At 37.3% G+C, this 25,728-nt stretch overlaps 1 protein-coding gene and 1 pseudogene across 16 annotated transcripts in view; both read left to right on the top strand.

Annotated features, from left to right (window-relative positions):
* Positions 1 to 17,829, top strand: part of LOC126622432 (probable leucine-rich repeat receptor-like protein kinase At1g35710) — a 48,433-nt gene extending 30,604 nt beyond the window's left edge. For 3 of the 16 annotated variants that reach the window (XM_050291182.1, XM_050291178.1, XM_050291179.1), the window contains 8 exons: positions 9,721 to 9,766; positions 10,198 to 10,271; positions 10,901 to 11,028; positions 11,199 to 11,272; positions 11,967 to 12,060; positions 12,276 to 12,465; positions 12,628 to 17,194; positions 17,279 to 17,829. In XM_050291182.1, coding sequence (XP_050147139.1) covers positions 14,773 to 17,194; positions 17,279 to 17,670 — 2,814 coding nt within the window. In that variant the 5' untranslated portion in view covers positions 9,721 to 9,766; positions 10,198 to 10,271; positions 10,901 to 11,028; ... (2 more) ...; positions 12,276 to 12,465; positions 12,628 to 14,772 and the 3' untranslated portion in view covers positions 17,671 to 17,829. Of the gene's footprint in view, positions 1 to 8,183; positions 8,518 to 9,720; positions 9,767 to 10,089; positions 10,108 to 10,197; positions 10,272 to 10,900; positions 11,029 to 11,090; positions 11,109 to 11,198; positions 11,273 to 11,915; positions 12,061 to 12,275; positions 12,466 to 12,627; positions 17,195 to 17,278 lie in introns of those variants that run through there. The other 13 variants (XM_050291191.1, XM_050291190.1, XM_050291188.1 and 10 more) reach the window with 10 other exon arrangements.
* LOC126622428 (probable leucine-rich repeat receptor-like protein kinase At1g35710) lies at positions 303 to 25,591 on the top strand (annotated as a pseudogene).
* The last annotated feature ends 137 nt before the right edge of the window (positions 25,592 to 25,728 follow it).

Genomic DNA, 25,728 nt, shown 5'->3' on the forward strand with positions numbered 1-25,728 from the left:
CAAATTTGCAGCTTACGTTAGATTTGGTCTCAATACATACTTTGAATTAAATATGTTGGATCCATATATGTGTCGCATCATCAAAGTAACAGTTTTTATAGAGTAATGCTATGTATGGGTCTTATTCGTATTAGTGAGATAGTCCAAATGATAATTTTGTCTTCAAAGGTACGTTAGTATCAAGTATTTGGTCAACAATAATAGTAAACAGCAACATCATCATACAACTATTCAGTCCTTGCGCGAATGAATGCTTTGAAGCAGCATAAATATTGCTTGACTGGAAAATTAAGAGTAGCCCTGCCAAGCTTGAAAAATAACACCATGAATAGAGTTCAGATCCCTCCTTTTCTCCTTCATTTTTTCTTGGTTTCCCTGCTTCCATCAATTGCCACCACCTCCTCACCGGAGATGCAGTCAGAAGCTCTGAAAACCTGGAAGAAAAGCTTCGAAGTGGGTTATTCACCTTCTCTTGATTCATGGTCCCTCGGCAACTTCGACGACCTTTGCAACTGGGCTGCCATTGTCTGTGACAGCAAAACCAAAACAGTTTCCAAAATAGATCTCTCCAACTTGCATATCACAGCCAGACTAACCTACTTCAACTTCACCCCATTTCTTAATCTCACTCACTTCAACCTCAGTCAAAACAATTTTCGAGGGTCTATACCATCTGCTATTGGCAACCTCTCTAGGTTGACAGTCTAGGACTTGGGCAACAACTTATTTGAGCAAGAAATACCCGCGGAAATTGGCCTCTTAAGGGAGCTAGAGCATCTAAGTTTCTGCAACAACAATCTCAATGGTAGAATTCCCTACCAGCTCAGAAATCTCCAAAAGGTACGATTTTTGCTTCTTGGAGAAAACGACTTGAAAACTTCAAACTGGTCCAAATTTTCAGGCATGCGTTCCTTGACACACCTTGATCTTAATCAAAACGCTATCCATTCAGAATTCCCAGAATTTATATTTGAATGCCAAAACTTGACCTTCTTGGATTTGTCTCGAAATCAGTTCACTGGCCAAATACCAAAACCAGTATTTACCAAACTGGGCAAGCTTGAGTACTTAAATCTCACCCAAAACCTATTCCAAGGACCGTTGCCTTCACATTTTCCCAAACTCAAACACCTTCATTTAGCAGGGAACAACTTCAGTGGCCCAATTCCTGAAAGTATTGGCTTGCTATCTGGTCTTCAACGCATCGACTTGAGAAGTAATTCCCTTGAAGCAAAAATTCCTCAGGGAGCTTCGGTTCCTTGATCTTCGAATGAATTCCTTGAACTCTTCAATCCCTTCTGAGCTTGGCCATTGTACCAACCTCACGCACTTGTCCCTGGCTTCCAATTTTCTTCATGGGGAGCTGCCACAATCCTTGTCGAATCTGAACAGCATTCTCTGGTTGGATATCTCCGATAATGCAATTACCGGTCCAATCTTGCCTTTCGTGTTCGCCAATTGGAATCTAGTTGTCTATTTGAATCTTCGAGGCAATAGCTTCAGTGGGAATATTCCACCTGAGCTTGGGCAGTCGATAACTTTGAAAATTCTAAGCCTAGACTCTAATGATTTTGGTGGGGAACTTCCTAGTGAAATTGGAAATCTAGCCTTGCTATTCACACTAAACGTGGGCAGGAACCATTTGACAGGAGTGATCCCTCGGAGTATTGACAATTTCACTCAGATTGAGTCTCTCGATTTGTCTAATAACAATTTGACAGGGGTAATACCACCTGATCACGTCATGTTTCACAATCTACAGTCTTGTAGCCAACTGGATTTCAGCAGCAATTTACTCTCGGGAGCCATACCTTCAAACTTGGGCGAGCTCACAAGATTAGAGATTTTCAATATATCACACAACCATCTCTCAGGGGAAATCCCACCAGAATTTTCCAACATGGATACACTAACCATCTATGACTTTTCTTATAACAACCTCACAGGACTAATTCCAACTTGTGGCATTTTCCGAGAGGCACCAAGTGATGCTTTTATCGGAAACTATGGCATGTGGAGAGATGCAAAGGAAACGGTTGCATGTAATTCCTCTGGCGACAATTCGAAAAGGAAAAACGACATCAATTTTGTACTTGTTCTCATTTTGTGCTCTTTGGGTGCTGGCGTGTATGCAACTATCAATAATTTCTTTATCTATTCAAACTTACGCAAGAGATCCAAGCTCCAGCCTGAAGAAATCAAAACTTCTCAGAACTTTGAGAATTTTGAGTCAATGATATTGCAAGAGGAAGTAAAGTTTACTTTTGGGGAAGTTGTGAAAGCCGTAGATGACTTTCATGAGAAGTACTGCATTGGGATAGGAGGATTTGGAAGAGTATACAAGGCAGAATTGGAGTCAGACCAAGTTGTTGCAGTTAAGAGGCTTAACACGGAAGACTCTAATGACATTCCAGTAATTAATCTCCGAAGTTTTGAGAATGAAATCCAAACTTTGATAAATATCCGACATCGCAACATCATAAGGCTATACGGCTTCTGTTCAAGGAGGGGTTGCATATTCTTGCTTTATGAATACTTTGAGAGAGGTAGTCTGGGAAAATCATTGTATGGTGTTGAAGGGGTTACTGAACTTGGCTGAGCTACTAGGGTCAAAATTTTGAAAGGACTTGCTCATGCACTTTCTTACTTGCACAATGATTGCTCTCCGCCAATTGTGCACCGCGATGTAACTGTCAACAATGTATTACTCGATCAAGATTTCGAGCCTCGTCTCTCAGATTTTGGAACTGCAAGACTGTTGAGTGCTAATTCGTCCAACTGGACACATATTGTTGGTTCATTTGGCTACATGGCACCAGGTAATGTAACACTTAAACTTGTTTATTTTAGGTTCATATTAATTATAGCATCTTAAGATACTGTTTACTTTTTTTGACGTGCAGAGCTTGCATTGACTATGCGGGTCACGAATAAGTGTGACGTATATAGCTTTGGAGTCGTAGCACTAGAAATGATGATGGGAAAGCACCCTGGGGATATGCTAGAATCCCAACTATTAGAATCGTCAAGATTATCGCAAGACAATGTAGGGTTGCTTTTGAAAGATATGTTAGACCAACGGCTTGAGCCTCCAACCGATGAATTGGCAAAGGCAGTGGTTCTTGTGATGAGTTTAGCATTGGCTTGTACTCGTGCGCATCCCAGATCTCGACCTCCGATGTCTTTTGTGGCACAGAAACTATCAGCTCAAGCCCTGCCTTGCCTTCCTGAACCATTTGGTATTCTGAGCATCAACAAGCTAATGGGGCTGGGGCTACAAGCTAATGGAAGCTAGGGGCCGAATTCTATGTTTACTTAAGCTGTAAGATTGGCACATAATGGCCATTGCTTTTGTTTCATGTTTATCTATGCTTGAAGCTATTAATCATAATATTTATCAACCAAACAACATTCAGAGTGTGTTTAATAACTATTTCATTTTTAATTTGCTTTATTTTTTCTGTTTGAGATCTTCTAGCCCACGAATAAAAGAAAGATGCATCAATAATACAGCTCACGTAATCAAAACCAATAATACTGACTAATATTATTATTAAGCAAGAAATCCAAATAGAATAACCTAGTTATATAATTAATTGAGATTTCTGTGTCTGATCCGGATATCAAAAGAGATTTCCCTCATTTTCCAGCCATAGAAACCCGGTAAATACCGAAAAACCTTCAAATTCCCCACTGATTCTTCTTCTTCTCCTCTGTGACTGCGACCCCTCAAGATTTCACCTTTTCGATTCCGAATCCCGCATTTCGCTTTATCTCGGCAATGAGTTCCCCGCAAACCCTCAGATCCAGGACACCTAGAAGCCGGGAAAAAATGCCCTAAACCCAAATCCCTCGAAAGTCTCAGCAACGAGGCACTGAGCACCCATACCCCTCAGAAGTCCGAAACGCTCACCCACCGTGCCCGAAACTCAAATTTCGGTTGTCTTGCATATCTGTGTGTGATTTTGGTCCTCCATTTCTGGGTGGATTTTGATTTCTTTGATTTCTGGGTTGGCTATGCTTAGTTTATTTATTTATACAGATTTGAGATGTTGGGTGAGATTTTCAGCAACATTTGCCCCCAAATCGAGTGTTTAACGGATAGGTATTTCTTTTGCTTTGTTGCTGAGAAAATGAAATTTGGCTGTTATGTAATGATCGTTTTTATCTCCATTTTTAGGGGATTCACTCATGATATTTTTTAAAGAAATTTTCTTTTTTATTTGATTGTTTGGTTGCTGAGAAAATGAAATTAGGCTACAAGCTAATGGAATTCTATCTTTACCTGAGCTGTAAGATTGGCACCATTGCTTTTGTTTCACGTCTATCTATGCTTTAAGCTATTAATCATAATATATATCAACCAAACAACATTCAGAGTTTGTTTAATAACTATTTTATTTTTATTTTGCTTTATTTTTCCTGTTTGAGACCTTTTGACCCACGAATAAAAGAAACATGCATCAATCATACAGCTCAAGTAATCACAGCCAATGATACTTCCTAATATTATTATCAAGCAAGAAATCCAATTAGAATAACGTATTTATATAATTAATTGAGATTTCCCTTTTTTTTTCTTATGTGTCTATGTCAAATTTAAATAAAAAGGAATTTAAATTACAAGGGAGAAGAAGAGTTTTGTTATTTTAAATTTTTGTTGGTAAATTTGTTTATATCTGCTCAGTAAATTGTTAATTTGGGACGTGAGAATTTGGGCTTGGAGCCCAATAAACAAACGAGTGCTCCGCCCAGCCGACTCTAAGGCCATCTTCAAACCTAGACTAAAAGCCAAATTACCCTCCAAATTACCCTCCTAAACACTCTCCAATCTATGTTAAAATTTTAGGTTAAATGTCAAATGCTATTTCTGGGCCAAATACCCCTCAGTTTTCCCCCCGGGCTAAATGTCAAATGTTTATCGGAATTTAAATTTGTTTAGATTAAAATGTTCATAAAATTAATTTACAATAATCTACATATTTATTTAAAAAAATGATTTAAAAAAAAAATTAGCCTAAGTTCATTCTTTAATAATTCCGAGCTAAAATTTTAGGGCAGAAGGGTTGGAGCAGAAAACATGTTTCTGGGCTAAAAGTCAAATTTTCTGGGCTAAAAAATTTGGCTTTTACCGAAGGGTTGGAGATGATCTAAGAAAAACGGGGAAATTTGGAAAAATAACCAAATTTTAGACTAAATATAGAGTTATAACCACTGTTTTAATTTTATTATAATTATAATCAAAATTTGACGTAAAAGTACTAATATACCCTAAATATTAGGGTTTCTCACAACAACCAAAACACAACCTTTAAACAACCTTATTATGAGGAATTAATCTATATCGCTTTTTTATTTTCATTATTCTCTGCAACTTTTGAACTACTTCCTGCAACCTTCCGGATTTCTACACAATGAAAGCATGAATCAAAAAGCAAAACCAACAAACATTTTTGCCATATCCTTTCTATGCCTTTGCAAGAATTAGAGATTTTGGTGGCCAAACAAAATTTGACTCCATAAGTAGCAGGAAGGCAAGGACTACGGGTGGAGGGCGTTGCCCTCCTCATCGCATTGAGAGTTATGCTCGAAAAAAATGTTTTACTTCACACTGGCCCTTGGAGGATTTTCTATAATATATTTATTTGGTCTTAATTTATGTTTTACTTATTTTCCAGAAAGGCTACGCTTTCAAAGCTCCCCTTCTCACAAAATCAATGGTTTTGTCTATATATCTTCCAAGTTCTTTGATATTTTACGTTTTTCATGGAAGCTATTTTAATTCATGTTTTAATTCTGGTTTAAAGGTTGCAGATATCTAAAGGTGTAGTTAAAGATCGTAGACATCTGAAGGTAGTTTAAATCTCCATCTATATTCAAATATGCAATATTATAAGTTTGGGTTTTAGTTGTTGTGAGAAACCTTAACATTAAGGATATATTAGTACTTTTCCATCAACTTTTGGTTATAATTATCATAAAATTAAAATGCTGGTTATAATTCTAAAATTTCCCAAGAAAAACGCGAGAGCACCCTGACTCCTCAGAAGTCCGAAACACTCACCCACCGTGTTTGAAACTCCAATTTCGCGCTCTCCATAGGAGACATCAGAAGGGCCACCGCCAAAAGCGTCGGAGATTTGACCCAGAAGCGACGGACGGACCAGATCGATCCATGGGGAGTGGAAACCCCGAAGAAGACTTGTGTCAGCCGGCCGGAGAAGCTACCCGAGAAGTAAGTCTTCAAATTTGTCTTGCATACCTGTGTGTGATTTTGGTCCTCCATTTCTGGATGGATTTTGATTTCTGGGTTGGCTATGCTTATTTTATTTATTTATACAGATTTGAGATGTTGGGTGATATTTTCAATGGCTTGGACACTTCGATTCGGTTGCTACGGTTGAGGGGATTAAAGCCTAGTTTCAGCAACATTTGCCCCCAAATCGAGTGTTCAACGGATAGGTATTTTCTTTTGCTTGGTTGCTGAGAAAATGAAATTTGGCTGTTTTGTAATGATCCTTTTTATGTCCATTTTTAGGAGACTCACACATGATATTTAAAAAAAAAAAAATTCTTTTTTATTTGATTGTTTGGTTGCTGAGGAAAATGAAATTAGGTTAGTGTAGAAATTTGTCTTTTTTTGTCATCTCGATTTTTAGGAGATTCACATATGGTATTTTTTTTTAAAAATTTCTTTTTAATTAACTGTTTGGTTGCTGAGAAAAAACATTGATTGTTTTTTACCATCTCCAATGGTGGCTTATAACCTAAATTTTCCCCCAAATCCACTCCAACCCAAAACCTAAACCAAACCTAAAACCTAAAACTTAAAATGAAGGTAAATATAGGTCACAAATTTAGCTCACAAAAGTTGCTGGGACCTACGGATGAGAGTGAAAAGTGGGCATTGTCCTGTAGCCAACGGCTACTTTTCTTCATCGGGTGGTGGTGGTAATTGAACTGTTGGTTAATTCAACGGTCCACATTCAATTTTTTTTTGTTTTATATTTATATATTTATTGAATCCAACGGCTTAAATCGAATATAATCAAATCTAACGGTCCAAATTTAAATCCAATGGCTAGAATAATCTTAAAATTTATAGGAATTTAAATATTTTTTTCCAACGGCTAGAATAATTTTTTTTTTTAAGTTTATGTGGTTTATCATGATTTTCATGTATTGATTTAGTGATTTTTCAAAATTTATCGGAATTTAAATATTTTTAGGTTAAAATGTTCATAAAATTAATTTAGTATAGTCTACATAATTTTTTTTTTTTTTAAAAAGTTAATTTAAAAAAATTAACCTTAATTCATTTTTTGATAATCTTGGGCTAAAATTTTAGCCCAAAAGAGTTGAAATAGAAAAGCTGTTTCTGGGCTAAAACCTAAATTTTCTGGGCTAAATATTTTTAGGTTTTAGGTCAGGATTGGAGATGGTCTAACTCGATTTATAGGAGGTTTACATATGGTCACTTGGCTCAGCTGAAGTTTGTTATGCCTGAGGTGATTGAGTTAAAGAAAGTGAGTGCTTATTAAGGATGAGAGAACCAGTTGTCTGAAGCCGGATCTTCAAGTCACCATCAATGCTGCTGATGCATTGGAGGGCGATGGCAAGTCAAAACCCGAAGGTGGTGGGAGTAAGCATTTGAGGAAGGCATTTCATAAGCGGCTTGCTGATCTTTCGAAATCCCATCCTGAGGTATCCCCAATACTCAGTTTCTGATATGGCATCACTAATATGGTTTAAGTTGTTGAAGGCTCTATGTAAATTTAATCAGTTTTGAGTGAATGTGGTAATTGGATTTTTTATTTTGTGAGTATCATATTTTTGTATTGATTTTCTGATATCTACAATATCCTTCAATATATTCTCAAAACTGATTTTTCTATTCTATCCATTATATGGACAAAGTTAATTTCTCCTACGTTACGTTCAATTATTTTCTTTACTATTGTTCCACTATTTTGCTAATTTTAAACGCTCTGAATTGCTAATGAATATGCCTTTTCATGAATTGATACAAAGTTTGATGAGAGCAATTCAACCATTTAAATTTAATACATGCTAAAACCCAAAACAAATTGTTTCACTCAACAGTGTGATTCCTATTTTACCCCTGCCAAGTTTGTGTTATTACTCCACTGTCTCAGAAAATATAAATACACTTTATTTTTATTTTCCTCGTTCGCATCTCTCTTCCCTCTCGCTCCTCCCGACTCCGACTCCCAGTTCGAACACAAACCCAAACGTTTTCATCTCCTTCCCCATCAACACGATCATCCATTAATCTTAATTCGCGCCCAAGTCCTTAGAACCCTCGAACCCAGTTTTGGTTCGACATTCCCGGCGACTTTCAGAGGTTTTCCCGGTGGCGGCCGGCCCTGCAACCACAACTATTCGACTCAGAGAGTCCCAACAACGACATTTGAGCTTTGCATGCTCGAATCTACCCCTCCATCGAAGATTTCCATAAGCCCTGCCACTTTCAGACCTTTTTTGGGTCCCGCGAAGGTAATATTTTTACTCTACACCTTCGAATTATATTTCGTTGTGAGCTAATTGGAGTCTGTTTTCCGGCAAATTTGTTTCAGAAACCAAACATAATTTCCCTACATTTATATATTCTAACCAATTTGGAGTTTAATTAAATATACAAAAGTGTTCTGTAGCACTATTTTTTTATCTTTTAAACATAATCGGAATTGCACTCTTGATTTGTTATCTCACTGTGTAATGTAAACCCTAATTAAATAATCGATACATATATTCAAAAAATGGTTTAATACAAAAAAATTTGGTAACTTGTACCTAGGATTTTTAGAAATGGATCAAATAAGAATTGATCCCTCAGATCCAACAGCGATTCCATTGGCTTCAGCAATAAACTGACTCAAATTTAGACTATGTCATGGAAGTATCTAACTCGGTTTTGACTGATTTTGGGTTTTAAATGTTTTGCTTAAAAAAATGCATCCTTGATTTTGGTACAGAAACAATATCCAAATATTGATAACTTATGCCGCATATATAGTTCGAACTACAATGAAGGTGTGTTCAATTGATTCAATATCGGTGAATCCACCCTTACTACTTCTTTTTCACTTACAAGTACACTTACAATTACAATAAGCTTCTTCTGCTGAATTGTTAATTTAATTTGATTTTTCATCATATAGTTGATTAGTTGTTAATTAAAATTCAACCTTTTTACTTTTAACATTTTAAGAATCCAAATATTTTGTCAAATTGCAATCAGATTAGGATTGCATAGAATCTTACATGATAAATATTTTGCTATTTGCGTAATAGTTGATAAATATTTATATAATTAAGTTGTTTATTTTACCAAGACACGCTCACTGATCACATGGGTTTTTATTTTTAAGCGAATAGAGTATGGATCACAACACAACACTCACATCAGTTTTGATTGAATGTGGTAATTGGATTTTTAATTTTGTGAGTCATATTTTTGTATTGATTTTCTGTTGTGGTAATTGGATTTTTTATTTTGTGAGTCATATTTTTGTATTGATTTTCTGATATCTACAATATCCTCTAATATCTTCTCAAAACTGATTTTGCGCTTCTGTCCATTATATGGACAAAGTTAATTTCTCCTACGTTATGTTCAATTATTTGCGAATCTCTTTACTGTACTGCTAATTTTAAAAGCTCTGAATTGCTAACGAATATATCTTTTTTTATGTTCAGAATTTTGGGTCATTGGCGGAACAAATTGGTTACTTGACATTTTGAGGTATATAATTTGCTTTACTTTTGTTTCAGTTTCTTCAGTTAGATAAAGAGTGGATATGTGTTTGCTATATGTGAAGTACCTTTTGTATGTACATATCAAATCTTATGTCGAGATTGAAAGCTTTTTTATCAACAGTTGCATGGCTGGCTTTTTTATTATCAGTTTATCAATGAATGTGAACTATAAGGTTTCTATTAATTAGAATTGGCTAATTCTTTTATTAAGAATTTGTTTTTACACACCATATTGGCTCTTCTTCTTATAAGTATATAGCATGAGTATGTGGAATGTCATGTATGTGTGTCGTATGATTTTGCGTGAGCATTACAGAGTGATAGCATGTTGCAATGGTGTAAATGCAACTTTGTATTTGGTCTGTGTGTAAAACTTAGTCCACTTGGTGAATGGTTTCCTATTCTTTTAAACTTCAGTGTTTGAGTCGCATTAGATTGTTGAGGAATTCATCAAAATGGCTTCCAGATGCAGCCGCTTTCTTACTTCCAAGGTTCGTGCATATTTCTCCTTTTTTTTAATCGGTTACTTTTTTTTAGATACATTTTCTTTTCTGTTCTAGATTATTGTATTCAAGGCTGACTTTGTTATATTAACTCTGAAATTTGAACACAAGTTTCTAAAATATAATGTTCTTTGGAACTTTCCATATTTCTGAGTATGCGCTGCAAATTCAAGGCCACGATGTTTGCATGCCCGCAATTCAACAATTTAAATTAGTTTTCTAATCACATTAGTTAATTTGTCAAAAGAAAAGAAAAAATAGCATCTCTTTCATCAATCATACTTGATATGCATATTAGTGTACATACAGTTCTCAGTTTTCTGTCTTCTCCTTTATTCTTTTAATTTTTGTGTGTGTATGTATTTATCTATGCATACACACAGATCTCGGATAAAGCAAAGTTCTAGATGTTTTTTAATTCTAATAAACTGATTAGACGAATAAACGTTCAACTTGGCCAAGTCTGTTGATATTATTGTATTAGTGGGAATGATATGGTTGGAAATATTGTGTATATTTTTATGCATAGGCTTGATAAAAATAAATCCTGCACTTTCTGCTGCGATAAATTTTTCGTTTTTTGATTTGGTGAGTTCTTGCATTGTTTTCCAATGAAGAGGATTCGAGCATTAATATTGTCAGTAATGGTGAGACTACTGATCTTCCAGTCACCCCACATAATGAGCAGCTGAGTTATGCATCTCCAAGCTAGAAAAGACTGGATGCTATTACAGAGTGATAGCATGTAAGTATATAGCATGAGTATGTAGAATGTCATGTCTGTGTGTCGTATGTTTTTGCATGAGAATTACAGAGTGATAGCATGTTGCAATGGTATAAATGCAACTTTGTATTTGGTCTGTGTGTAAAACTTAGTCCACTTGGTGAATGGTTTCCCATTCTTTTAAACTTCAGTGTTTGAGTTGCGTTAGATTGTTGAGGAATTCATCAAAAAGGCTTCCAGATGCAGCCGCTTTCTTACTTCCAAGGTTCGTGCATATTTCTCCTTTTTTTTCATCGGTTACTTTTTTTTAGATACATTTTTTCTGTTTTAAATTATTGTATTCAAGGCTGACTTTGTTATATTAACTCTGAAATTCGAACACAAGTTTCTAAAATATAATGTTCTTTGGAACTTTCCATATTTCTTAGTATGCACTGCATTGATTAAGGTTTTTTAAATTCAAGGCCATGATGTTTGCATGCCCGCAATTCAACGATTTAAATTAGTGTTCTAATCACATTAGTTACTTTGTGAAAAGAAAAGAAAAAAGAGCATCTCTTTCATCAATCATACTTGATATGCATATTAGTGTACATACAGTTCTCAGTTTTCTGTCTTCTCCTTTATTCTTTTAATTTTTGTGTGTGTATGTATTTATCTATGCATACGCATAGATCTCGGATAAAGCAAAGTTCTAGATGTTTTTTAGTTCTAATAAACTGATTAGACGAATAAGCGTTCAACTTGGCTAAGTCTATTGATATTATCGTATTAGGGGGAATGATATGGTTGGAAATATTGTGTATATTTTTATGCATAGGCTTGATAAAAATAAATCCTGCACTTTTTGCTGCGTTCAATTTTTCGTTTTTTGATTTGGTGAATTCTTGCATTGTTTTCCAATGAAGAGGATTTGAGCATTAATATTGTCAGTAATGGTGAGACTACTGGTTTTCCAGTCACCCCACATAAATGAGCAGCTGAGTTATGCTTCTCCAAGCAAGAAAAGGCTGGATGCTATTAGTGGTTCTGCCAAAGAATCAAAACAAAGTGGTAGGTATTTACATTTCCATGTATAGGATTTTGTGGATTTTATGAAATATATTGTTTGTTCTTCTCTTGGCTTTGAGGTTTATATATCAACCTCCTTTCTGGATTTTATGATTTATATTTTTCTTCTCTTGGCTTTGAGGTTTATACATCATTTGATTATTTGGACTTTGGACTAAATTGTTGTAGAATATTTTTGTCATGGATACCATGTGCAGTTTTTATTATGGATGCTCACACTTTCGAGCTGTATACCAACCAGCTCATTGAACAAGAGGACATCTAGCAGACCAAAGAAGCTCTCTCGGTGCAGCATACACCCTCAATCAAATTTTGACAAGGAGGATCCAATGAACAATGGAATCGGTGATGATCCAAAGAGAAACTGGTTTAATTCTACTACACACTGTATGCTGATGATTGCTTCAGTCAAAAATCGATATTTTCGGTAGACTAGAGATGGCTGTTAGAAAATGCATGACTGTTCTCTAAACTAAAATACACTTCACAGATTGCTGTGGTTATTGGTTTGGATTTTCCTTATTTACCTTGGTGCCTTTAACTTTTCAGGTGAAAACTTTTACGCAACTTCATTACTTGCAAAATTTTGTTGAGTCAACATTCACTGCCCTTCCTTCGAATCAAGTTGAAGGTATGATCACTAAATCATACTATTTTCATCGCCTCTTTATCCCCTTGCTGAACACAATGGAGAGAATTGTCTTCATTTGCATTCTTGCATTTGAACTTGCAAGTCAATTTATGCTAAATTAATAATATTTATTTTTTGTTGTCTTCGATTCTTCTGAGTTGCACCTTATTCTCTATTTTTAGATTTCATTTAGACTCATAAACTAAGGCATTATGTATGGCATTATGTGTGTCCAAGAATGAATGGACGAATTTAAGCAACAATGTCGGTGGTCGCCTTTGTAAATAGAGTGAAATATAAGAATGATCAATCAGCTATCAGAAAATAATGTGGTCTATGTATGTAAATAAGACAATGTGGTCTATGTATATATTATGTACTTACACATCAATTATGTAAGTAATACCGTATGTACTGTTTTCAATCCCACAGCATTGGACGGACATTTTTTGCTAGTAATATCTATAACACTTGGGAGCAGCCTCTCCATAAATGGGGGTAAGGCTAGCCGACATTCACCTCTCCCAGACCCTGCGTAAAGCGGGAGCCTTGTGCACTGGGTACGACCTTTTTAATATCTATAACACCTTAAAGGTTTTTCTGAATTTCTTTTGGTTTTTTGGTCGCAAGGTTTTTCTGTATTTCAGTTGCTTTTTATTATATGCATATGTTTGTGGTTCCTGATTTTTGAATTTCTACGGGATTTGGCACATTTGTCCATTCACTTAGCTAATTGGCTAATTTTGTCAAGTATGAAAATGTTTGCAAATTTGTCCATTTGAATTTCTAATTAATTAATCTGATGAATTGTTACTTGAAGATTTTGCAAGTGTTTTGGTAAAGACATGATCAAGGGGTGGTTTGAGAGTGAGGTGCTTAAAAAAAAGCACCCATGAAAAAAAGTTGTGAGGGTTTTAGGTGTTTGGTAAACTAAAAAAAAAAGGCTTATTTTGGAAGCTGCTGTGAGAATAAGCTGAAATCAAAGGAAAAAGCTGAAGCTATTTGCAGCTTTGGAAAACTGGCTTTTTTTCAAAGCACACGGAGCTGCAGTGCTTCTTTAATGAAAAGACCAACAATCAGACTGCTTTTTTTTTTTTTTTTTCCAAAAGCACTTTTACAAAAAAGTTTACCAAACACTCTGCTGATTTATTTCACAGCCGCTTATTCTCACAGCAGTTTTTTTTCAAAGCACAACAATACCAAACCAGCCCCAACTCGGTTCACTTGCTGCTGCTTGCTTTATTTGAAAATTACTCATCAGAACATATGCTGCACTCTTCTAGATCATCTTTTCCTTTTCAATTATGTGTCGTGTTTGTTGTGTTTGCGTGTGACACATTTCCATGCCTCAACCCACACGCTGGGGCTGGACTTTGTTCAGTCTCTGCAAATGGATGGGGCCACGGGAAGACTAGACCACGTCAATCAACATTGGCACCACACAGCTCTTGATTGAGTTGAAAAATCCTTTCCGAAATTCCAAGCGTAAAGAAGGGATTAGAAACTGTGCACCTCCGAAATTTCACCTAGTTTAAATTTAGTTACGGAATTAAAAATATCTGCTAACTAAGGTTAACTGAATATAACAAACCATGGGTTGGTTCTATATGAGAATTTCATCAATTTGATTACGCGGCAAGACATAGGAAAACTAATACCCAAATTTGCACCCTACATTAAATTTGGTCTCAACACATACTTTGAATTAAATATGTCGGACCCGCATGTGTGTCACATCATTAAACTAACAATTTTTTTAGAGTAATGCAATACTTATCAATTATTTGTACCATCTCATTAATATAGGTAGGGCTTGTCATCATATGTGAGTCTTATTTATATTATAGAAATTGTACAAAGGATGACACAAACAAATGGTAACAATTTATGGAGTTTAATGGCACGAAACTTTGTGCACATTTTGATAATTTTGACATGAAAGGTACATTAGGGCAGACTAATTGAAAATCATCTAGTTAGTTAGTATTTAAGTCTTTGGTCAACAATGGTAATAAACAGCAACATCATCATACAAGTATTTACAATGCTTTGAAGCAGAATAAATGTTGCTTGACTGGATACATAACAGAGCAACTCTGCTAAGCTTGAAAAATAACACCATGAAAAGAGTTCAGATGCCCTCTTTTCTCCTTCAACTTTTCTTGCTTTCCCTGCTTTCATCAAAGGCCGCCACCTCCTCACCGGGGACACAGGCGGAAGCTCTGATAACCTGGAAGAACAGCTTCGTCTTTGATCTTTCACCTCCTCCTCTCGATTCATGGTCCCTCCCCAACCTCAACAACCTTTGCAACTGGACTGCCATCATCTGTGATCGCAATACCAAAACAGTTTCCAAAATAGGTCTCTCCAACTTGAATATCTTAGCCACACTAACCGACTTCAACTTCACCCCATTTCTTAATCTCACTCACTTCAACCTCAGTCAAAACTATTTTCTAGGGCCTATACCATCTGCCATTGGCAACCTCACTAGGCTGACAATCTTGGACTTGGGCAACAACTTTTTTGTGCAAGAAATACCCGCGGAGATTGGCCTCTTAACAAAGCTCGAATATCTAAGTTTCTACTACAACAGTCTTAATGGTGCAATTCCCTACCAGCTCAGCAATCTCCAAAAGGTACAATTTTTGCTTCTTGGAGAAAACCACTTGAAAACTTCAAACTGGTCTAAATTTTCAGGCATGCATTCCTTGACACACCTTGATCTTCATCGAAACGCTATCCATTCAGAATTCCCAGAATTTATATTTGAATGCCAAAACTTGACCTTCTTGGATTTGTCTCAAAATTGGTTCACTGGCCAAATACTAGAACCTGTATTTACCAAACTGGGCAAGCTTGAGTACTTAAATCTCACCCAAAACCTATTCCAAGGACCATTGCCTTCACATTTTCCCAAGCTCAAACACCTTCATTTAGCACGGAACAACTTCAGCGGCCCAATTCCAACTACCATAGGTCATTGTACCAACCTCACGCACTTGTCCCTGGCTTCCAATTTTCTTAGTGGGGAGCTGCCACAGTCCTTGTCCAATCTGAACAACATTGTCCAGTTGAATTTCTCCGATAACTCATTTACCGGTCCAATCTTGCCTTCTGTGATCTCCAATTGGAGTCTAGTTGTCAATTTGAATCTTCGAGGCAACAGATTCAGTGGGAATATTCCACCTGAGCTTGGGCGGTTGACAAATTTGAATATTCTAAGCCTAGACTCTAATGATTTTGGTGGGGAACTTCCTAGTCAAATTGGAAATCTAAACTTGCTATCCACACTAAACGTGAGCAGGAACCATTTGACAGGAGTGATCCCTCTGAGTATAGGCAATTTCACTCATATTGAGTCTCTCGATTTGTCTAATAACAATTTGACAGGAGAGATCCCTCTGAGTATAGTCACTTTCATTCGGATTAAGTATCTCGATTTGTCTAATAACAATTTGACAGGGGTAATACCACCTGCTGCCTTCAACAATTTGAGCTGGAAATTAGACATTTTCAATGTATCACACAACCATCTCTCAGGGGTCCCATCAGAATTTCCCAACATGGATAGACTAACCATCTATGACTTTTCTTATAACAACCTCACAGGGCCAATTCCAACTTGTGGCATTTTCCAAAATGCACCAGTTGATGCTTTTGTCGGAAACTATGGCATGTGGAGAGATGCAAAGGGAAAGGCTCCATGTGATTCCTCCGGCGGAAATTCTGAAAGAAAAAACGACATCAATATTGTCGTTATTGTTATCGTATTCTTTTTGGCTTTTGGCGTGGCTGCAACTTTCATTGCTCTCTTTCTCTTATTAGTATTACGCAAGAGATCCAAGCTCCGGCCTCAGGAAATCAAAACTTCTCAGAACTTTGAGAATTTTGAGTCAATGATATTGCAAGAGGAAGTAAAGTTTACATTTGGGGAAGTTGTGAAAGCCGTAGATGACTTTCATGACAAGCACTGCATTGGGATAGGAGGATTTGGAAGAGTATACAAGGCAGAGTTGGAGTCAGGCCAAGTTGTTGCAGTTAAGAGGCTTAACACGGAAGACTCTAATGACATTCCAGTAATTAATCTCCGAAGTTTTGAGAATGAAATCCGAACTTTGATAAATATCCGACATCGCAACATCATAAGGCTATACGGCTTCTGTTCAAGGAGGGGTTGCATATTCTTGCTTTATGAATACTTTGAGAGAGGCAGTCTGGGAAAATCATTGTATGGTGTTGAAGGGGTTACTGAACTTGGCTGGGCTACTAGGGTCAAAATTTTGAAAGGACTTGCTCATGCACTTTCTTACTTGCACAATGATTGCTCTCCGCCAATTGTGCACCGCGATGTAACTGTCAACAATGTATTACTCGATCAAGATTTCGAGCCTCGTCTCTCAGATTTTGGAACTGCAAGACTGTTGAGTGCTAATTCGTCCAACTGGACACATATTGTTGGTTCATTTGGCTACATGGCACCAGGTAATGTAACACTTAAACTTGTTTATTTTAGGTTCATATTAATTTTAGCATCTTAAAATACTGTTTACTTTTTTTGACGTGCAGAACTTGCATTGACTATGCGGGTCACGAATAAGTGTGACGTATATAGCTTTGGAGTCGTAGCACTAGAAATGATGATGGGAAAGCACCCTGGGGATATGCTGGAATCCCAACTATTAGAATCGTCAAGATTATCGCAAGACAATGTAGGGTTGCTTTTGAAAGATATGTTAGACCAACGGCTTGAGCCTCCAACCGATGAATTGGCAAAGGCAGTGGTGCTTGTGATGAGTTTAGCATTGGCTTGTACTCGTGCGCATCCCAGATCTCGACCTCCGATGTCTTTTGTGGCACAGAAACTATCAGCTCAAGCCTTGCCTTGCCTTCCTGAACCATTTGGTATTCTGAGCATCAACAACCTAATGGGGCTGGGGCTACAAGCTAATGGAAGCTAGGGGCCGAATTCTATGTTTACTTAAGCTGTAAGATTGGCACATAATGGCCATTGCTTTTGTTTCATGTTTATCTATGCTTGAAGCTATTAATCATAATATATATCTACCAAACAACATTCAGAGTGTGTTTAATAACTATTTCATTTTTAGTTTGCTTTATTTTTCCTCTTTGAGATCTTCTAGCTCACAAATAAAAGAAAGATGCAGCAATAATACAGCTCACGTAATCAAAACCAATAATACTGACTAATATTATTATCAAGCAAGAAATCCAAATAGAATAACCTATTTATATAATTAATTGAGATTTCTGTGTCTGGTCCGGATATCAAAAGAGATTTCCCTCATTTTCCAGCCATAGAAACCCGGTAAATACCGAAAAACCCTCAAATTCCCCACTGATTCTTCTTCTTCTCCTCTGTGACTGCGACCCCTCAAGATTTCACCTTTTCGATTCCGAATCCCGCATTTCGCTTTATCTCGGCAATGAGTTCCCCGCAAACCCTCAGATCCAGGACACCCAGAAGCCGGGAAAAGAATGCCCTAAACCCAAATCCCTCGAAAGTCTCAGCAACGAGGCACTGAGCACCCAGACCCCTCAGAAGTCCGAAACGCTCACCCACCGTGCCCGAAACTCAAATTTCGGTTGTCTTGCATATCTGTGTGTGATTTTGGTCCTCCATTTCTGGGTGGATTTTGATTTCTTTGATTTCTGGGTTGGCTATGCTTATTTTATGTATTTATACAGATTTGAGATGTTGGGTGAGATTTTCAGCAACATTTGCCCCCAAATCGAATGTTTAACGGATAGGTATTTCTTTTGCTTTGTTGCTGAGAAAATGAAATTTGGCTGTTATGTAATGATCGTTTTATCTCCATTTTCAGGGGATTCACTCATGATATTTTTTAAAGAAATTTTCTTTTTTATTTGATTGTTTGGTTGCTGAGAAAATGAAATTAGGCTACAAGCTAATGGAATTCTATCTTTACCTGAGCTGTAAGATTGGCACATAATGGCCATTGCTTTTGTTTCACGTCTATCTATGCTTTAAGCTATTAATCATAATATATATCAACCAAACAACATTCAGAGTGTGTTTAATAACTATTTTATTTTTATTTTGCTTTATTTTTCCTGTTTGAGACATTCTGACCCACGAATAAAAGAAACATGCATCAATCATACAGCTCAAGTAATCACAGCCAATGATACTTCCTAATATTATTATCAAGCAAGAAATCCAATTAGAATAACGTATTTATATAATTAATTGAGATTTCCCTTTTTTTCTTCTTATGTGTCTGTGTCAGATTTAAATAAAAAGGAATTTAAATTACAAGGGAGAAGAAGAGTTTTGTTATTTTAAATTTTTGTTGGTAAATTTGTTTATATCTGCTCAGTAAATTGTTAATTTGGGACGTGAGAATTTGGGCTTGGAGCCCAATAAACAAACGAGTGCTCCGCCCAGCCGACTCTAAGGCCATCTTCAAACCTAGACTAAAAGTCAAATTACCCTCCAAATTACCCCCCTAAACACTCTCCAATTCATGTTAAAATTTTAGGCTAAATGCCAAATGCTATTTCTGGGCCAAATACCCCTCAGCTTTCCCTCGGGCTAAATGTCAAATGTTTATCAGAATTTAAATTTTTTTAGATTAAAATGTTCATAAAATTAATTTACAATAATCTACATATTTATTTTTTTTAAAATTAGCCTAAGTTCATTCTTTAATAATTCCGAGCTAAAATTTTAGGACAGAAGGGTTGGAGCAGAAAACATATTTCTGGGCTAAAAGTCAAATTTTTCGGGCTAAAAAATTTGGCTTTTGCCGAAGGGTTGGAGATGATCTAAGAAAAACGCGAGAGCACCCTGACTCCTCAGAAGTCCGAAACACTCACCCACCGTGCCCGAAACTCCAATTTCGCGCTCTCTATAGGAGACATCAGAAGGGCCACCGCCAAAAGCGTCAGAGATTTGACCCAGAAGCGACGGACGGACCAGATCGATCCATGGGGAGTGGAAACCCCGAAGAAGACTTATGTCAGCCGGCCGGAGAAGCTACCCGAGAAGTAAGTGTTAGGACGCAACTCCCAAATTCCCTATCTCGACCTGCTAGTAGCAATTAGCAATGGCGGTGGGTGGGAAGGACGACAGAGAGAGAGAGAAAGTATTTTTTTGTTATATTGTTTTCTAATTCAAATTAACCTCCTCAGAACAATGCCACAATTTGGTTCTTATACAACCATTCATCTCACAGTGCCAGCTGGCCACTAACAATAACAACATTTAGCTAAATAATATTCCACTATTATTCTAACCACTATTATAATCATAACACTACCCCTCCCTTACAAAATAAACCTTGTCCTCAAGGTTAGAACTAAAGACTGAAATCAGGAAATCTGGCAGCAAACTCGTCATAATCCTCCCATGTAGTTTCGTCCTCTTTGTTGTTCTTCCACTGGATTAACAACTGAACTCCAGCAGCTTGGCCCTTCTTGTAGACCCTCCTTTGTAGCACCTTAAGTGGTTCGAGTGGTAGCAACCCATCATCAGTGACAGTAGGCAAGAATGGAGTTGCAGTGACCTTGTCTCCCAAGTGCTTCTTCAAGCAACTAACATGAAAGACTGGATGAATTTTTGAATTCTCAAGTAGTTTCAACCGGTAGGCAACCTTCCCAATCTTTTCCAAAACCTCATAAGGACCATAGTACCTGGGATGAAGCTTATGGTAAGCATGAGATGACAAAGATTGCAATTGATAGGGTATTAATTTCAAATACACCAAATCTCCTTCCTCGAAAACCCTTTCACTCCGATGTTTATCTGCTTGTGTTTTCATCCGGTTATGAGCTACTTGTAAATTGGTCCTAAGCATTGCTAATAGCTTGTCCCTAGTTAGCAGCCCTTGCTCCACGATATCCAACTTAGCAGTGCCAAGCTCATAAGACGCGATGTGTGGTGGTGGATAACCATAGACCACTTCGAAGAGGGTGAACTTTGAAGAAGTGTGGTAGGAAGTGTTATAGCTCCATTCTGCCCATGGAAGCCAGTTGAGCCACTTTTTAGGTTGACAGCTAGTGAAGCATCGCAAGTAAGTTTCAAGGCACCGATTCACCACCTCGGTCTGGCCATCACTCTGTGGATGGTAACCCGAGCTCATACACAACTTGGAACCTTGCAATTTAAAAAATTCTTTCCAAAAAACACTCATGAAAATGGTGTCTCTGTCACTCACAATGGTAGAGGGCATTCCATGGAGTTTAAACACATTATCAACAAATTCCTGAGCTACCATGCTTGCCGTATATGGATGTGCTAAGGGTATGAAATGAGCATACTTGGACAACCTGTCTACTATTACCAGGATCACTGATTTGCTTTTGCACAAGGGTAAACCAGTGATGAAATCCATGCTTATGTCCTTCCATACATGTGTAGGAATCGGCAGAGGTTGAAGTAATCCGGGAGGGGAGATGGTTTCATACTTATTTTGCTGGCATTCTCGACATTCAGCCACCCATGACCTGAGATCTTTCTTCATTCCTACCCAATAGAAACCCCTCTTCAATCTCTGATAAGTCTTTAGAACCCCTTCATGGCCTGAACTTGGAGAGAAGTGATGTCCATTTGAATTTCTAATTAATTAATCTGATGAATTGTTACTTGAAGATTTTGCAAGTGTTTTGGTAAAGACATGATCAAGGGGTAGTTTGAAAGTGAGGTGCTTAAAAAAAAGCACCAATGAAAAAAAGCTGTGAGGGTTTTAGGTGTTTGGTAAACTAAAAAAAAAAGGCTTATTTTGGAAGCTGCTGTGAGAATAAGCTGAAATCAAAGGAAAAAAACTGAAGCTATTTGCAGCTTTGGAAAACTGGCTTTTTTTCAAAGCACACGGAGCTACAGTGCTTCTTTAATGAAAAGACCAACAATCAGACTGTTTTTTTTTTCCAAAAGCACTTTTACAAAAAAGTTTACCAAATACTCTGCTGATTTATTTCACAGCCGTTTATTCTCACAGCAGTTTTTTTTCAAAGCACAACAATACCAAATCAGCCCCAACTCGGTTCACTTGCTGTTGCTTGCTTTATTTGAAAATTACTCATCAGAACATATGCTGCACTCTTCTAGATCATCTTTTCTTTTTCAATTATGTGTCGTGTTTGTTGTGTTTGCGTGTGACACATTTCCATGCCTCAACCCACATGCTGGGGCTGGACTTTGTTCAGTCTCTGCAAATGGATGGGGCCACGGGAAGACTAGACCACGTCAATCAACATTGGCACCACACAGCTCTTGATTGAGTTGAAAAATCCTTTCCGAAATTCCAAGCATAAAGAAAGGATTAGAAACTGTGCACCTCCGAAATTTCACCTAGTTTAAATTTAGTTACGGAATTAAAAATATCTGTTAACTAAGGTTAACTGAATATAACAAACCATGAGTTGGTTCTATATGAGAATTTCGTCAATTTGATTACGCGGCAAGACATAGGAAAACTAATACCCAAATTTGCACCCTACATTAAATTTGGTCTCAACACATGCTTTGAATTAAATATGTCAGACTCGCATGTGTGTCACATCATTAAACTAACAATTTTTTTAGAGTAATGCAATACTTATCAATTATTTGTACCATCTCATTAATATAGGTAGGGCCTGTCATCATATGTGAGTCTTATTTATATTATAGAAATTGTACAAAGGATGACACAAACAAATGGTAACAATTTAAGGAGTTTAATGGCATGAAACTATTGTGCACATTTTGATAATTCTGACATGAAAGGTACATTAGGGCAGACTAATTGAAAATCATCTAGTTAGTTAGTATTAAGTCTTTGGTCAACAATGGTAATAAACAGCAACATCATCATACAAATATTTACAAGAGAGTTTTAACGAAAAGCTATTGTTCACTTTAACGAAAAACCACATTTTTACATTAAAAAGTCAAAACTGCTACTATTCACTTTACCCTTTATTTTGTCCTTATCGTTAAAACTCAAAGTTTTCAAGTCATTTTCATTAGTTTTCCTATTTACAATGCTTTGAAGCAGAATAAATGTTGCTCGACTGGATACATAATAGAGCAACTCTGCTAAGCTTGAAAAATAACACCATGAAAAGAGTTCAGATGCCCTCTTTTCTCCTTCATTTTTTCTTGCTTTCCCTGCTTCCATCAAAGGCCACCACCTCCTCTCCGGTGATGCAGGCGGAAGCTCTGATAACCTGGAAGAACAGCTTCGACTATTTTTCACGTTATTCTCTCGATTCATGGTCCCTCGCCAACCTCAACAACCTTTGCAACTGGACTGCCGTCGTCTGCAACTGCAATACCAAAACAGTTTCCAAAATAGATCTCTCCAACTTGTGGATCACAGCCACACTAACCCACTTCAACTTCACCCCATTTCTTAATCTCACTCACTTCAACCTCAATCGAAACGGTTTTGAAGGGCCTATACCATCTGCCATTGGCAACCTCACTAGGCTGACAATCTTGGACTTGGGTAACAACTTTTTTGAGCAAGAAATACCCGCGGAGATTGGCCTCTTAACAAAGCTCGAGTATCTAAGTGTCTACAACAACAATCTCAATGGTACAATCCCCTACCAGCTCAGCAATCTCCAAAAGGTACAATTTTTTCATCTTGGAAAAAACCACTTGAAAACTTCAAACTGGTCTAAATTTTCAGGCATGCATTCCTTGACACACCTTGATCTTAATCAAAACGTTATCCATTCAGAATTCCCAGAATTTATATTTGAATGCCAAAACTTGTCGTTCTTGGATTTGTCTCAAAACCTGTTCACTGGCCAAATACCAGAACCAGTATTTACCAAACTGGGCAAGCTTGAGTACTTAAATCTCACCCATAACCTACTTAGTGGGGAGTTGCCACAGTCCTTGTCCAATCTGAACAACATTCTCCAGTTGGATTTCTCCGATAATGTATTTACCGGTCCAATCTTGCCTTCCGTGATCTCCAGTTGGAGTCAAGTTGTTAATTTGAATCTTCGAAGCAATAGCTTCAGTGGGAATATTCCACCTGAGCTTGGGCAGTTGACAAATTTGACTCATCTAAGCCTAGACTCTAATGATTTTGATGGGGAACTTCCAAGTCAAATTGGAAATCTAAACTGGCTACACACACTAAACGTGAGCAGGAACCATTTGACAAGAGTGATCCCTCGGAGTATCGGCAATTTCACTCAAATTAGGTCTCTCGATTTGTCTAATAACAATTTGACAGGGGTAATACCACCTGATTCCATCAACAATTTCCGCTGGACATTAGAGATTTTCAATGTATCACACAACCATCTCTCAAGGGAAACCCCATCAGAATTTTCCAACGTGGATACACTAACCATCTATGACTTTTCTTGTAACAAACTCACTGGGCCAATTCCAAATTGTGGCATTTTCCGAAAGGCTCCAACTGATGCTTTTGTCGGAAACTATGGCATGCGGAGAGATGCAAGGGGAACGGCTGCATGTGATTCCTCCAGCGACAATTCAAATATTGTACTTGTTAGCATTTTGTACTTTTTGGGTGTTGGCGTGGTATCAACTATCATTTGTTTCTTTGTCTTATTAGTATTACGCAAGAGATCCAAGCTTCGGCCTCAGGAAATCAAAACTTCTCAGAACTTTGAGAATTTTGAGTCAATGATATTGCAAGAGGAAGTAAAGTTTACATTTGGTGAAGTTGTGAAAGCCGTGGATGACTTTCATGACAAGTACTGCATTGGGATAAGAGGATTTGGAAGAGTATACAAGGCAGAGTTGGAGTCAAGCCAAGTTGTTGCAGTTAAGAGGCTTAACACGGACGACTCTAATGACATTCCAGCAATTAATCTCCGAAGTTTTGAAAATGAAATCCGAACTTTGATAAATATCAGACATCGCAACATCATAAGGCTATACGGCTTCTGTTCAAGGAGGGGTTGCATTTTCTTGCTTTATGAATACTTTGAGAGAGGCAGTCTGGGAAAATCATTGTATGGGGTTGAAGGGGTTACTGAACTTGGCTGGGCTACAAGGGTCAAAATTTTGAAAGGACTTGCTCATGCACTTTCTTACTTGCACAATGACTGCACTCCCCCAATTGTGCACCGCGATGTAACTGTCAACAATGTATTACTTGACCAGGATTTCGAGCCTCGACTCTCAGATTTTGGAACTGCAAGACTGGTGAGTGCTAACTCATCCAACTGGACACATATTGTCGGTTCATTTGGTTACATGGCACCAGGTAATGTAACACTTAAACTTGTACATTTTAGGTTCATATTAATTTCAGCATCTTAAGATACTGTTTTCTTTTTTTGACGTGCAGAGCTTGCATTGATTATGCAGGTCACAGATAAGTGTGACGTATATAGCTTTGGAGTCGTAGCACTAGAAGTGATGATGGGAAAGCACCCTGGGGATATGCTAGAATCCCAACTATTAGAATCGTCAAGATTGTCGCAAGACAATGTAGGGTTGCTTTTGAAAGATGTGTTAGACCAACGGCTTGAGCCTCCGACCGATGAATTGGCAAAGGCAGTGGTGCTTGTGATGAGTTTAGCATTGGCTTGTACACGTGCGCATCCCAGATCTCGACCTCCAATGTCTTTTGTGGCACAGAAACTATCAGCTCAAACCTTACCTTGCCTTCCTGAACCATTCGCTATTCTGAGCATCAGCAAGCTAATGGGGCTGGGGCTACAAGTTAATGGAAGCTAGGCGACGAATTCTATGTTTATTTGAGCTTAGAGGTTGGCACATAATGGCCATTGCTTTTGTTTCATGTTTGTCTGTGCTTGAAGCTATTAATCATATATATATATATATATATATATATATATATATCAACCATACAAAATTCAGTGAGTGTTTAATAACTATTTTATTTTTAGTTTGCTTTATTTTTCCTATTTGAGATCTTCTGGTCCACGAATAAAAGAAACATGCATCAATCAAACAGCTCACGTAATCAAAGTCGATGATACTTACTAATATTATTATCAGCAAGAAATCCAAATAGAATAACGTATTTATATAA

The sequence above is a fragment of the Malus sylvestris genome, chromosome 5 (genome assembly GCF_916048215.2).
Source record: "Malus sylvestris chromosome 5, drMalSylv7.2, whole genome shotgun sequence".
Taxonomy (NCBI): Eukaryota; Viridiplantae; Streptophyta; class Magnoliopsida; order Rosales; family Rosaceae; genus Malus; species Malus sylvestris.